At 40.9% G+C, this 15381-nt stretch overlaps 1 protein-coding gene across 3 annotated transcripts in view; it reads left to right on the plus strand.

Annotated features, from left to right (window-relative positions):
- The window catches only part of LOC148029513 (calcium uptake protein, mitochondrial-like), a 32204-nt gene extending 27504 nt beyond the window's left edge, over positions 1-4700 (plus strand). The window contains exons 6-9 of one of the 3 annotated variants that reach the window (XR_015692435.1): positions 1278-1454; positions 2721-2837; positions 2943-3651; positions 3743-4699. Coding sequence is in view for 2 of the 3 variants with exons in the window: in XM_087688360.1 (XP_087544486.1) it covers positions 1278-1454; positions 2721-2837; positions 2943-3155 (507 nt within the window). In the remaining variant the exon portion in view is untranslated. Of the gene's footprint in view, positions 1-1277; positions 1455-2720; positions 2838-2942 lie in introns of all 3 variants that reach the window. The other 2 variants (XM_087688361.1, XM_087688360.1) reach the window with 2 other exon arrangements.
- The last annotated feature ends 10681 nt before the right edge of the window (positions 4701-15381 follow it).

Genomic DNA, 15381 nt, shown 5'->3' on the forward strand with positions numbered 1-15381 from the left:
CTTGTGGATGAGGAATGTGCTGTTTGTTGGAACATAGTCATTGAGTTTGCATTTCTTGCAAGTTTATGGGTTCATGATGGTTCTTCAGCAATTGTCCCTCAGCCGGGTGGGGAAAATGGATAGGATTTGGTTATGTCTGCCAGGGAGGAGTGTCGACAAATTAGGAGGACTAGGTGTGTTGACACTAGTCAATAGTTGTAAGCATCTATTTAGAGTAGGCCTTGGAAGATGCAGAGTTGGACAGCTAATTGGATAGTTTCCATTTGGTAGTTAAGAGGGTTCTTTGTTCTTTGTGACATGGGGCTTATGATGTTAAATTGATGGGGTCTACTGTTATTGCAGTTGCTTGGATTAGTACGAGCACAAAAGTTGCTTAGGGTCAAGGCCGTTTTGGCTATAGTTATGGCAACAATGATAGTTATTGAGGAATAAGGATACTTTCTGAATAAAATGCAAAAGAGAAAAGTTCAAGTTTTGGCTATAGATTTGAAGGGGCCAGCATGGCTCTGGGGAAGATGTGATATACTAAGCATTACATAGGGCCACTCCGTCACATTTGGGCTGATTGGAGATCCTATAAGACTGGATAGCAAGCTGCTCTGTGAATATGGAGGGCAGGAGTGTCCAAGACAGCATATGGGCTGGAGTTCAGTGTCAATTTTCTGTTTGCAGCCTTTCTAAGTTATGTGCTGTAGACATTAGTGCCATCAACAATATAGACAAAAACATATATATTATATTAGTCCTTCTAGTGTCATGTGCATACCATTCAATTATCCACATCACGTGCAAAAGGAATTTCCATATGGGTAGGTTTTGATATGTGAAAGAAACAAATGCCATCTCTTGCTGACCAAACTCTATAAGCATTCTCTCTTTTCAAAATGGGCTAATTGGCAGATGCTTACGAATAGGCTGAAATGTCAGATTAGTCTCTTGCTTAGGCTTGTTGTATCATTCTAAGAGCAGGTATTTTTGTTTTTGTTTTTGTGATTTGAAAACATTGGTGGTAACTTCTGAGTTTCCCTTCAAAGAGTACAGGGCTTGTAGTGTTTATGTGAGTTTCTAATGCTTGTTTCTGAAATGCAAGGTGAGGAGTCAGTATTTTGTCAGTGAAATTTCTAGTTATGTCAGAAGTCTCAGGTGTGATTCATTAGGCGGAGTTATTTTAATTAGACATTCATATTTCTGTTAAAGCTGCTACCTGCTATATAGTAGTCCTTTCTTCACTTAAATCTCACAAAAATGGTGGCTGAAGAGAAATTGCAATTATGCAGATTCTTCAGCTGGAGTTCTCCCACTATGACTGTAAACAACAGGGAAGCATACCGGCACAAGATTTTGCATCTTCAATGGTTGCAGCTGCATCCATGTCGCGAATTAACAAGTACCTTAAACGTGTGGATGCCCTTGCTAATGATGAAACGTTTAAAGGCATACGCATAACTTTTAAGGTAAGTTTTCCATCTCTGATTTATGCTTTCATATAAGTGAGGTTGGCTCAGCGCTCAACAATGTGATGAGCAACATAGAAGCTGTAGGACTGGTCATTCCTTTGTAAGATGATACTCTGGCTATGCTGTCTTCTTATTCCTTTCCGTAGTTCCCAAAAGTGGTGTACATATGTCTAAAAAGAAAGAGTGAGTATCAGTGTGCTTTGCATGGCTGCCATGTGAGGTGATTTATTGTATATGAGATGTAGCAGGACAGTACAAAAGAGTGCACGAGGAAAAAATCACTGCAGAGGGTAGTAGTCCCAATGATGCTTTGCAAAGAAGGGATCAAGTTTCCATTTTTTAGCCTGTCCAGATGCACCCAGCATGTCCATTGGAGAGGTTTTTTACTTTGGAATGACTGCTCACTACGTATTAAATTTGGCAATGCGAAAGTCCTGTCTTGCAGCTCCAATGCCTTGTGCATTTCGTGCAGAAAGTGTTCAAATCCTGTCAATCCAGTGATTGAATTGCCCGTACCTGCTCATTATGTAGTAAGGTTGGCAATGAGGAGGTCCAGTCTTGCAGCTCCAATGCCTTGTGTAGTTTGTCCAGCAAAGTGTTCAACTCATGTCAATCCTGTGATCCAATTGCCTATTATGAGGGTTGCCATATGAAGACCCTAAAGAGAATGGCTGAAGCAACCTGACACCATGGGCGATATGTCTTAGTGGTCGAAAAGTGACAACTATAAACCCTAGGCACTCTTATGTCCCTCAGACTTTGGTGGGCTCACTGGTAGAGATACCAAAGGGAATCTTATCTCATTGTCAAATGACAAAGAGCGATTGGGCAGCAGGCTGCCTGATTTGTGTTTGTGAGAGCTAACATTGTTGGTGCCAGAGATTCCACCATGAAGCTTCTCAAACAATCAACTGAGCAAGTGCATCTAAGGCGATGGAAGCTGTAAGGTAGACGGTGTTGGAAGGTAAATGCAGGGGCAGGGGATATGTTTTAGTTACTTGTAGAATTTTGGTTGGACGGTGGTTAACAGGCTATGGTTTGGGACAAAAGATGCTGGGAGGGTACTGATGGTTCATAGCAGCAGCTGTCAGAAAAGGTAGAAGGCAGTTGATGATCGTAAGAATGAAGGGGAGGAACTGATTTTGGACTTTCGAGACTTGGCAATGGCAGAAGAGTATAAGGGGAGTGGAAGGAGCAGCTTGTCCATTTCACCCTGTCTATGGTGTTACATCAATCTGATGAAAACTACCTTACCTTTTGCAGGATTTTCAACAGTTTTCTGAACTCCGCAGGAAGAGAAAGCTCTTAGCCTTGTCAGCTTTTGCTGTTGGTGGAATAAAGGGTTTTTCGAAAGAGGATTTCAAGTGGGCAGCTTCTCAGGTGACTCTCTACACTATGGTCCTGGAATACATTTTACGTAACCCGTAACCTTATATTGGCTGTTTTTCTAGAGTTTATGATATGAGCTGAATTTTGTATTTGTAGGTCTGTCAAGTTGATTTATCAGATACAGCCATAGATGTCATCTTCTTTGTCTTTGACAGTAACGGTGATGGAAAGCTCAGTTTGAATGAGTTTCTAGGTGTACAAGATTTGCGTGAAGTAGGACTCGTTGATCCATTGCAACCAGGCATTGTGCAGTTTGGACGATGTATGTTGAGGTGTACAAGGGGGAATTGCAATCAGGATACTCGTTGAATGCAGATATCAAAAGTATGAGTTGACAAATCACAGAAGTTATGAACCATCACCCTTCACATCATCTCCTCCAAAGGTGGTCTGCCGAGATTCAAGTTCAAATCTCCCGAGGGGAAGTGTCTTCAAGTATGGGATCCAGATTATGGAAAACTCTTGTGTGGTCCAAAGTCGCATTGAAGAATGTGGTCCAGAATATGGAAAACGCATGTGTGTTTCCATGTTGGCCTCACCGAGCAAAGTGATTAAACATGTAGTGAGCTCAGCACCTTGTAAACTGTTTCAGTGTGTCATGCAAATGTTTGTGACGGCTATTGAATACATATTTGGTGCATTACTCCCAAGTTTTGTGAAGCAAACATCTCTGTAATGAGGTAAACTGTAATATATTTGCTTCACTTTCTGAGTTCCTCTTAAAATTAATAGGTTTGTCGAGTTTCCTCTTTTACTTCCAAGCTCAACTTGGACCCGTTTGGAGTTTTCCAAGTATTTATCGTTGGTAAGCACAATATCTAACCATAATTTGCACCTGTTTGTTCATTTTATACTTTCGAAATACAGATTGGTACTTAATTTTCTATTGTGTTCAGGTCTGCTGCAAAGCCTTCTGCACTCTCTTCTTTGGTTTTCTGAGTAACACAAATAGCCACCAAAAACTTAGCCACTCAGGAATGTTTAGGTGGAATTTGGATCAAATTACTGCAGAAGGCTTAGAGTACCGTCATAGAGTCCACTCTTTTAACTTCGGCATGTTTTGCTATAGAGCATCTGTGGCACAACTGTTTCGGACACCTTTAGCTGTGCGACGTGCTTTATGAGATGACCTAGGTCTTGCCAGTCGAGGAAATTCACAGACTCAAAATTGGATGGAGATGTCTAAAGACCGTGCCATCTGGGCAAGCAATAATTGACTCCCTTCCCACAGCAACCGGACATTGAGCAGAGGGCATGCTGAGGTTGGCACACCTCTTATCTTAACGGCAAATCGGATTTTGCTTGCTGTGCTATGTGGATTTTGTGATTCACCATGGCATTCAAATAGGGACACCATGTTCTGCTAATGGTAGTGAGATTGACCTTGATCGGCTCACTCTTGCAGAATGGGGTGGCTGAGTGCAAGAATCGGAATAAGCCGATTCTATGTAGTTTGCAGTGAAAATTCCCGATAGTCTTCCGTCGGAAGTGGCTAAGGCTACGGTGTACCTTCCGATTGGGATACTTACAGTGGAACTTGACAGTGAAGCTCTCTCTCTTCGAATATTGTGTGTACAGACACTGCAGATACAAGTGGGCTAACTTCGTGCCCAGATGATCCAGGCGTCTTATCTTTGTAGGATCCAAGGCCTTACTATCCTGGATTTGCATAAAGCCATGGAGCAAGGACTTGAAAGCATTGATTGGAATGGTACCTGGACCCGTGCAAATCATCCGAGCATGCAGAAAGTTATCGGACTGAATGGATCTTCCACATAAAGTTCGAACTAATGAAGGATCAGCTAGATCTCATGATAAGTCTATGAACAAGTAATTAATAAATTTGGTTTGGCTCACTAATACGAGATTCAACCTTGCCTACCATGCATTTGTACTTGCACAATATTTTGGTGCACTTGGACATCTTCCTAAGGTACTAGCATACTAACATATTGCATGATTTTATGTATTGTGATTGGGTTGGGGACCTAAATACTTGATGATCACATGGTTGGGTATGCCTTCTCTTGGTTGTCAACTCATTTTTCTTGGTCTAGCACATAGTAGGAGATTAAGGCAGTCTCCATAGTGGAGGTTGAGTACATGAAACTATTTGATGCTACCATTGATGTTGTTTACCTTTGTAGCTTCGTAGTTGAATGCAGTTCCCCATAGATTCCCTTACATTTTTTACATTGGCACCTAGAGTGTCATAGCACTTAGTAATCCTATTGTCTCCTCCTACCAAATAAGTAGGTTCGTTTTCACTTCTCCAGAGAGGAGGTAGAGATAGGCACCATCCTATTGTTGGTTTCAACTTGTGCCATGCATGCCACCAGTTCGGACATCAAGCCACATAGAGGGCATGTGGTTTGGATATAAGTAAGCTAATATGAGAATGCTTGGTGCTAGTGTAACACTGTCAAAGATACACTTTTGACACACATTTACCTGTGACTATAAATGCGGCACTCAAAGTTCACCACACATATACATGCCATTACAAATATGCTAAAGTTCCAATTCACAAGTTTAATTTGGGCCTTCTCATAAATTAGAAAAAAAGAACACAAAGACATAGTAAACCTACAAAACACACACACACACACACACACACACACACACACACACACATTGAGAGAGAGAGAGAGAGAGAGAGAGAGAGAGAGAGTCTTGGTGCAGTTGGACTTGGAAAAGGTCTTTGATTTTCTAGAATTGTCTTTATTGTGGATCTCATGCAAGCCATGAGCTTTGGGCCTTGTATATCTAGGTCGATCTATACTATTAGTGTGGGGGTTACATACCATGTTATGCTCAATGGTGGGAGTTACTAAGCCGTTTTTCCTTCCACACTTGGTTCGCTAGGGTTGGCCTCTAAGCCCTCTTTTCTTTTTGCACTTGCTACTCACCCCATTCTTTCTATGTTGTCACATATTGCTATAACGAGACAATTGGTTGGTTTATCTCTTCCTTCATCCTAGTGTTTTGTTGGTCAGTTGATGACACCTTCATGGTTCTGCAAGCAGATTCTTCTAATTTTCACAAAGCTTTGGATGTTTGGAATTCTTTTGGACATGCATTGGGTCTCCACATTAATGTTGCCAAATCATCCTTTGTAACCTCTAGAGGCTCCAGTTTGTCAGATTTGGGTTGGCACGATGTGGTGGTTCAATAGGGAGACATTGTGAGGGATCTTGGCTATCCCTTTTGAGTGGATGTGCACCTTGAAACACTTGTTGAAATGTATCTTGGAAAAACTAGAAGCCAAATTTATTTATCGAAAATCTGAACCTCGACCCTTCTATATACACCTTAAAGTGGTGCTGACCATTATGGAATCATGCTTGTACATCAAAATCCATAGGGGATGAGGTTGTTTTGGATTTGGAGACCCATGCGGTAGCCCTTCCTTGGTCGCTTTTGTAGACCATGTGCGTTGGTCAACAACCCTAGATAGTTATTGCTCGTTTTATTAATAAAAAGATCACTGCCTTTGGCAAGGTAATATGAAGAATTTGGGTTCATGGTGGCACGTCCTTAATGCTGAGGTTGAGTTCTCTACATCTACTTCGGTTCTTCTCAAGCACTTGGCATGTTCTTGGAAATTGGTGCTTTGCAAGGTCCAATGGTATCAATTGAGGACAAATTAGCAGTTAATTCTTTCCAAATGGAAATCTTGGCAGTATCCTATGTGCTCTCATGGGAGGATGGACCCATGTTCAATTGTATGACTTACCTTGGATTGGTCTCGATGGTTGTTGATGCCGTGCTCTTGCCTCATTCCATACTCGTGTCTTTTTGGACTATCAGAAGGGTCTTCTGAGTCTCTCATGGCTGTCATGACCTTTGGGACAAGGTTTCCAGACTTTTGTAGGACCGCCAACCTTTTCTTTGTTGGGGTAAAAGGCCCTTGGGCTTGCCCGTGTACAATGATTGCCTATATTCTTTATTCATATATATATGAAAGTGCAATAAGGTTGTCATAACATTGTTGACAACACTTACATTGTGTGTGCTCTTCTCTCCCGCGTCTCCTGCATCCCTTTCAACTGGTATCAGAGCCACTCCTTCACGAGCTCTTCCCAGCATCTACACGAGGTATGGGATCTTGTTCTCTCTCATTCTTCAGTCCACACAGGTACAACAGGGTTTATAGGTTGGGGTAGCCATTAATGAGCTTCCCTCTTGAAGCTTGAAGCTTCCCGCCTTGCTTGGCTTGTTGAGGCTTTGTTTGGGCCTTCATTGGCACCTATTGAGTCCCCTTGTGACTTCCTTGAGCCCCCCTTCATAAAAAATGTGATTGGCCCCCTTCAGGATAGTTTGCGCCATTTTTTGGAAGGCCCTGGGCAGCATGTGATCATTCTTCAGCTCCCCCACCCACTTGGCTATTCATTGGCACTTGATCTTGGTCCATTGGACTCCCCCAGCACTTGGCATTTGACCTCGACACTTGGCATTTGACTTGGCATTGATTTGTGGGTTGATTTACTTCAATCTAGGACTATTCACAGGCAGTTTACAGCAATGCTACATTAGCATTTTATGTTTGGGCCACATTGGCATTGACATTGGTTGCCCGGTTGGTCCCGAATGCTCCTCGAATGATGTGGGAATGTATGCCTATCATGTGAGATGGTTTTGGAGTTGATCTTGCTCAGCCATTGACTATTTTACTAGTCCACAGGTAGCCCAAAACAAGGCAGCCCCTTGTCATTATATTTTATGCTAATGCTACATGGTCATTTGATGCCCGATTATACCCGGTTGGTGCTTATATGTTTGAGAATGCATGCCTATGAGTTGGCACTTGACTTGAGCTTGGTTTGAGGATTATTTTACTCAGTTTTGGATTGCTATTTGTTGTTGGAAACTTCAGGGCTGAAGCTATTTATGCTACAGTTGGGTTATGCCTATTGGTCATGGGGTGCTCCCGGCTACTCAGTATGATGTCATGATGTATTTGGACTATGCCACATGCCTTGTTTATGCTCTAGAATGATTTTGAGCTGAGATTAGAGCTCGATTTGGGTTTGATTGTCACTTCTTTGCAGCTGGCATTTCATCTATGATATGGTTTATGCTAGGCTACCTAGTACGAGTTATGATGTCTTGGTGAATGCTTTATGTTTTGACTGTGGATGGTAGTTGTTTGAGCTCGTCTTGACATTCATTTGAGTATTCCCTTGAGCAGTTAGATATTGACTTGGCATTTTCTGTTACGACTTGGCTTTTTCCTTTATGACCTTGGATGCTATATGGGATTTGATGCTTTGATTATGGATCTTGGCTATTACTTGGATGTACTTATATGTATTGAGTAGTGAATTGCTCAGTGGACTTGGATAGTGCTTGGGATTTACAGTTATGGCCGTCTTGCTTCTCTGTTGTATGGCATCTATGCTATTTGGGCTGCTATTGCTCGTGTATGTTAGGGAGCAGTAGATCTTTATGGCCACTCGTATATGCACATGGTCTGCTGCTATGTATTTTACAGAGCCTCTTACCTGGATGATTTTACACAGATATTTGGGCTTTTATTGGAGCTTGATTCTTGCAGGTTTAATTGCCACCTGTCGTTCTTGGCTGGACATGTATGTCAGTACATGGTATGAGACATTGCAAAGTTATGTATACTCCTATGCTTCGGGGATGCTTATGCATTTATGGCTTCGAGGCATGCTTATGCTTCTATGGCTGCGAGCTACAGTGGTTGGATATGTCATGCTATTGTTTGCTAGGCTTGTTCGTGTGGGAGCTTTTGCATCCGTGGTTGATGCCTTTGTGTTCTCCCCTTCTGGTTTGGATGAGTTCCCTTTGTAGTATGCTATGACGACTTCCAGCTCTTCTAGTCATGCAGACAGTCCTCTTGATGAGTCTGTTTTCTCTGATGAGAGTTCCCCTGATTCTTTGAGCTCCTTAGATGTATTGGATAGCCTTACTCATGCTATTACAGAGATGCTTTATGTGATATGGGCTTATTGCCTGCTCTTCTCCATGCTACTTGCCCTCATTGTAGTCATGGTCCGTGCATAGCCTCTTTGGCTTATGGCGATCGTGTGAGGCATGCTCCTCTAGATCTAGTCCATGTTGTAGAATATGGACCTATGACTTCCCAGTCACTTTTGACAGAGCGTCGTATTTTGTGACCTTCATGGATCATGATACCCACAGTGTTTGGGCTTACCCTTTGGTACGGATTAATGATGCTATTACTATGCTTGACATGTTTATGGATTCTGCTGGTAGCATGCCTAGATGCTTGCAGATGGATTATGAGAGTCATGCTATCTCTCCCAGCTTAGGATCTCTTGTCAGCAATATGGCATTGATTTCTTATGCCCATGGTATTATGGGATTGCTCATGGCATGTGCCTGACTTTACAAGTAAAGGTCGCTTCTATGCTTACCATAGCTAGGTTGTCTTATGGCTTTTGGGCTGAGGCCCTTATGACGGCAATCTAGTTGGTTAATCAGACATTGTGTTTCTCTTTGGATGTTATTACTCCGCATGAGGCATGGAGTTGCATGAGACCCTCCTATGATCACTTGAGGATGTTTGATTGCCAGGCATCTGTTAATATGCCACATGAGCCTATGTCACGCAGATGCATACTCCTTGGTTATGGAGATGGTGACTTTACGGCTTACAGGTTTTGGGATTTAGATGCCCAGCACGTTCTATGCCGCTATCATGTTGTCTTTTATGAGACGAAGACACCTCTCAGGCCTCTTGATGCACGTTCAGTGCGCTTTATGGGCTGATTCTACAGCCGTATGTTAGTCTTCCGCTTTGCTGAGGCTGTATACTGTCTTGAGACCCTGTTTGACTTGTGTTTGGGATGTTGGCCCTCTTTCGATGATTAACCTTGGAGAGTCTGTATGCTCTCCGCTGTCTTTTATGCGCTACACTGATGCTATGCGCCACTCTGATGCTTTACAGCCATGCACTTATGAGTTGTGTTGCTTGCTTCATGGGAAGCAGTCATGGATTGCTCTATTGTCTAGAGTTATGGGATTGCTTATCTCCTAGATGTCATGGACTCGGGGATGCTTGACTCTTCTTGTGAGGAGGTTCCCGTCGCTTATTGCACAGCTCGCTTTGCGATTGGGTATTGGGTGAGATGTCATGATTCCTCACCATGTCTCTTTTCTTTTCCTTTGTTTTTTCACTCCCTGGCCCATTGGCCTTTTAGTGGGGGAGGTTGTTGGGGTAAAAGGCCCTTGGGCTTGCCCGTGTACAGTGACCGCCCATATTCTTTATTCATATATATGTGAAAGTGCAATAAGGCTGTCACAACATTGCTGACATCACCTACATTGTGTGTGCTCTTCTCTCCCGTGTCTCTTGCATCCCTTTCATTCTTTTCCTAGATTCTGTCTGTTCCTGGCAAGATTGGAACCTTATAGGCTGCTTGAGTCTCCAGCATTCTTTGGTTAATCATATATACCACCTCATGATCAAAGATCATTCATGGTTGACCATCAAGGCTAATGCACTGTGGGGACTACACAAATCTAAAGCTTGGTGGAAGCTGACAATGATGAAGGACTGGTACAAGAATACACCATTCAGATGTAAGGTTTTCATTTGGTGCATGTTGGTTGGTGGGCTTCCCCTTGCTTCAGCTCTTCACCATCGTGGTATTTCTAATGGGAATTTTTTCTTTTGTACTACTGAAATGGAGTCTTCTCATCACCAATTTATCTCCTATCCTTTTGCTATTAAAATTTGGCTCCTTATTTTAGACATTTGGAATGCTGTGGTGGGCACCAAGATGCATTCTTTTGATTGGGTTTTTGGTAAGCCTAAGCATCATGCTTTGATGCAACCCCATGTGAAGATTCTATTTCAATTTCTCAGATTCTGGGTGTGCTAGCATATTTGCATCACTTGCAATGCATTCATTTTTTATGTTGCCTTGGGCATCCAAAGTGATGTTGTGAAGCTCAAAGGACTTGTTTAGTGGTGAACAGCTTGATCTTATTTAGCATGCTGATACTTTGTCTACAGAGGATTTAGTACCTTGGCATAGAGTGATCTCCGTAGTGACCTTGCACTGATTTTTGTACTCCTTTATATTTTTTCTCGTGTAAAAGCTCGATTTATGCATGATGGCTTACAACCATCTTGCATGTTGTAATCTTGTATTTTTTTTTGTAAAATTGATACAATTATCTATTACACAGAGAGAGAGAGAGAGAGAGAGAGAGAGAGAGAGAGAGAGAGAGAGAGAGAGAGAGAGAGAGAGAGAGAGAGAGAGAGAGAGAGAGAGAGAGAGAGAGAGAGAGAGAGAGAGAGAGAGAGAGAGAGAGAGAGAGAGAGAGAGAGAGAGAGAGAGAGAGAGAGAGAGAGAGAGAGAGAACCCCAAGTTGGAGAACTCTTGCAATGTTGAGAAAAGCTAGTTCTACTAAGATCCAAGGTATGGCTTCTTTTCTTTCTTTAGGGCTCCTTTAGGCTTAGATTTCTATCATGTCTTGCCGTTTCTATGTGTGAGTGCTTATAGCTTTAGGTCGCAATTACAACTACATTAATTGCAACATGTTTTCTTTTGCACAATAAATGTGTCTATTGTCATAGCCTTTAATACATTGTTTTGTAGAATAAATGCGTGGATACCTACAACTTTAAATGTGTTGTATGTTCTTTGGTTCTACTATTCTTTATCCATTGTTTTGTTAATTAAATGTATTGTAATATAATTAATTCATTACAATTGAGTATGGTGAGGTTTGGCAAGTTGTATGCATAGGCATGGGTTTTCCCTTGAGGATAAGAGAGATTGAGAGGAGAACTATATTTTTATTTTATGCTATTGAGAGGGTGCAAAAGTGGGACAAACCTATAATCATACGAGATGCGTGAGACATGTACTGATAGGTGAACCATAAAGTGCAACTCTTTGTGATTCACCAGTTTGTGGATACTCCTTGTTAGAGTTTGGGATCGATGTAAGTAAGTACACACTAGATGTATGTGTAAGATAGATTAGAGACAGTAGAGGCTAGATGTCATAGATGGTGTAAGTGTAGCCATAGACCTAATGTAGGCTAATATTAGGCTAAGTTTTTGTGTAGCTTAGGTGTAAGCTATGCCATGGATAGCCTAAACATGGGCTACGCATAGGTATAGCCTATGCCTACACCATCTCTAGTCTAGTCATCATGTACGTTATGTCATGTCTAGGCTGGTAGGCTAGGTGGTGTAGGTTAGTAGGCATACATTGGGTGAAGGCCATGCATAGTTGTAGGCTAGATTAGGCATGAAGTAGGCTAAGGGAAAGTGCATACCTATGCCTAGCATACATCTATGCCTAGCCTCTGCATATGATTATGCCCAATCTCTGCCTATGTCTAGCTTAAGCGTATGCTAAACATAGGTGTAGCCTATGCCTAGCCCATCCCTACACCATGTCTAGGCTAGGTGTTGCGTAGTCTATGCCATGTGTAGGCAAGGCATGTGTAGTCCATGCCATGTGTAGTCTAGGCATCCTATATGCATAGGCCTATGCCTTGCCTATACTTACCCTAGCTTATGCTTGGCCTAGCCTATTCATGGCATATGCTATACCTATGATTATACATATATGTATGCATATGCATAGGTGTATGCCATGTGTGTGTATGTGTATGTCATGCCATGCATGTGTAAATGCCATTCATGTATGTGGCCTATGCATAACCTACACATATGTGTATGCATAGTGCATGGAAGGTCTACGTGTACGTAGCCTAAGTGTGGCATATGTAATGACTATGGGTATGGCACCCCATGCATATGTGTATGTGTATACATATGCCAACCTATGTTAGAATGTTAGATTGCTAGCATGTCATTGTTGTTAGAATGTATCCTAATGTACACCACTAATCCTGATGTATGTCACAATCCTCATGTGTTTTGTTTTTGTAGATTAATCTATTCATCTAGTTGCAAATGTAGATGAAGTTAGAGTCCTCATTTTATAGAGGCATTTTCTTGGGTACCCCCCTATGACAACATAACTATATGCATATGTGACTAGCCCTCAGCCTTCTTGGATGCAAATGACTACACAAACCCCATTGAAAGGCCATTTGCATCATAAAGCCCATCTTGGCAATTAGTAGTAGCATTGTTTACTCTTGGTGTGACCACTTCATCGTCTCCATTAATGGGATTGTCCCTAGAGAGTGGTAGTAGTAGTGGATGCTGTAGGTGTAGGGAGAGCAGTTGAGGTAGAGGATGCCTTCTTGGTTATTTGGCAATTGAAGCCCCTCTCCACCACCATTCTAGGAGGATGAACAAAAAATGCTATCAACTTATGAGAACAAATAATACCACCATGAGAAGTATACTAGATGTTGATTAGAAAGGGTGGCATCTTTTAAGACCCCAAGGAAAATGAGGTTGTGAGCTACCTTTGTTCTATAGTATATAGTAACTATAGGAATTGTTTTAAGAACTTCCCTTTGCAAGACTCAGGTCTACTCCAAGATACCATCTTTGCTGTGCATATGATGTATCATAATCTCAAGCATACAAGGTTCATATACCATTGGCATGAGAAAAGGTAAGAAAAGCCTTATCGAATAGGAGGGCCTTGCTTAAATTGAGAGTATTACACAATAAGAGAAGGGCAGAACAAGGATTGGCTCCATTATAAATGCAGAAGAGTGCCTATCTCAATGAGTGAAAAGAAACAACAAAATGGGCAGATTCTAAGTTCTTCAACTAATAGCAAAGAGAGGTGTAATGAATCTAAATGGACGATAATTATAGCTCCTCAAAGGAGTTGTAATCTAAGATCTTCAACCCATAGCAGAGAGAGGTGCGATGAATCTAAAGGGACGATAATTGTAGCTCCTCAAAGGAGTTGTAATCTAGTATTTGAAATGGATATAGTAGGTAGCTTTTTTGATACTATAACCACTTTAAGTAGTTACTAACTAGTGTAAATTACAAACCACTTTAAGCAGCTACTACTCACTAGTGTAAATTACAAACCGCTTTAAGTAGCTATTAACTAGTCTATATATATGTGAGTGTGTGTGCAATATGTTTAGATAGTTTAGATATACTTTGTTTAACATAAGCTAGCTGTTTTGGCAATTTATCATGTAATTTTGGACTAGTAGCATCTATTACCCCATTTATAAGCATGACCAAATTAAAAAAAAAAACACATCTATAAGCGCATTTATTTGCATGCTCGTTGCTTGCAAATAAAAGACGAATTTTAGATATAGACCATTTTCATAAAATACATCTAGTTACTCATCGATATGCATATTTCATCGTAGTGTAATATGAAAAATGTAAGATTGCTATAAGGTCGTCTCTAAAAATATTGGGTATAATATAGGGACATGCTATCAGATATGTGGATTATTGATTTGCACAAAAGAATATTTTGTAGAAAATTAAAGATCTTTTATACAAAAGAATATTGTACTATAAAATCAAGGTTGCATAATGGCTTATCATGTCTGACTAGTCTTTGAGCTGAGAGGGTGCAAAGATAAAGGCTTGAAAAAAATAAATCAATCAGGAATTATAAATTAAAAAATTAGTTAAATAATTATTAAATAGATTAATATGTGGTCTAATTTCATTAATAAACAAGTATTTATGTAAATTGTAATTAATAAAAAATATATTTTTAAATTTAACACACACACACACACACACACACACACACACACACACACACACACACACACACACACACACACACACACACACACACACACACACACACACACACACACACACACACACACACACACACACACACACACACACACACACACACACACACACACACACACACACACACACACACACACACACACACACACACACACACACACACACACACACACACACACACACACACACACACACACACACACACACACACACACACACACACACACACACACACACACACCCCATATTTATTAAACTCATACTTTTACATAAATAGATAACAAAAATAATATAGGAAAGAGAACATAGTAACAACTCTATTTGAAGAAATTATTTGTAAATATACTTGTTTAGGATTGGATAAACTTTAGTATCTCTACTTGATAAACTTGCTCAAGTAGACATGCTTAATCTACTAAACATCGGAGAAAAGTTTTAGCTTCTTTAAGATGCTTCTCATTGTTAACTTATGGATGTACATAATCCATAAGAATATATTACAAATTCCTAAAGTACTTAGCATTGATCCTTTAGTGTATTCAAAATCCCTTTAATATCTGTCCATAAATTCTTAGAGGTCATGTTTCCTGATCTCCTAGAAATGTCTGCTTATGCCTTATCTCACTTGATTACACTCTCAAAAGAGATGGAAAACATTGAATCATGTTGGGTTAAGTGCAACCACACCATCTTCTGCATTTCTTGCTTTAATAGCAACTTGCCTCTCTTTACAACCTAGACTTGTTTCCATTTCTTGTTAATGAGATTGAATACCATTGAAACCTACAATTTAGGTCAAACACCCTTTCTACCAATGTCTCCAACCCCATGCCTCCTTCATTGTTA

Source organism: Lygodium microphyllum, chromosome 11 (assembly GCF_053477565.2).
Source record: "Lygodium microphyllum isolate KBCC chromosome 11, Lygodium_microphyllum_v1.1.10, whole genome shotgun sequence".
Lineage (NCBI taxonomy): Eukaryota > Viridiplantae > Streptophyta > Polypodiopsida > Schizaeales > Lygodiaceae > Lygodium > Lygodium microphyllum.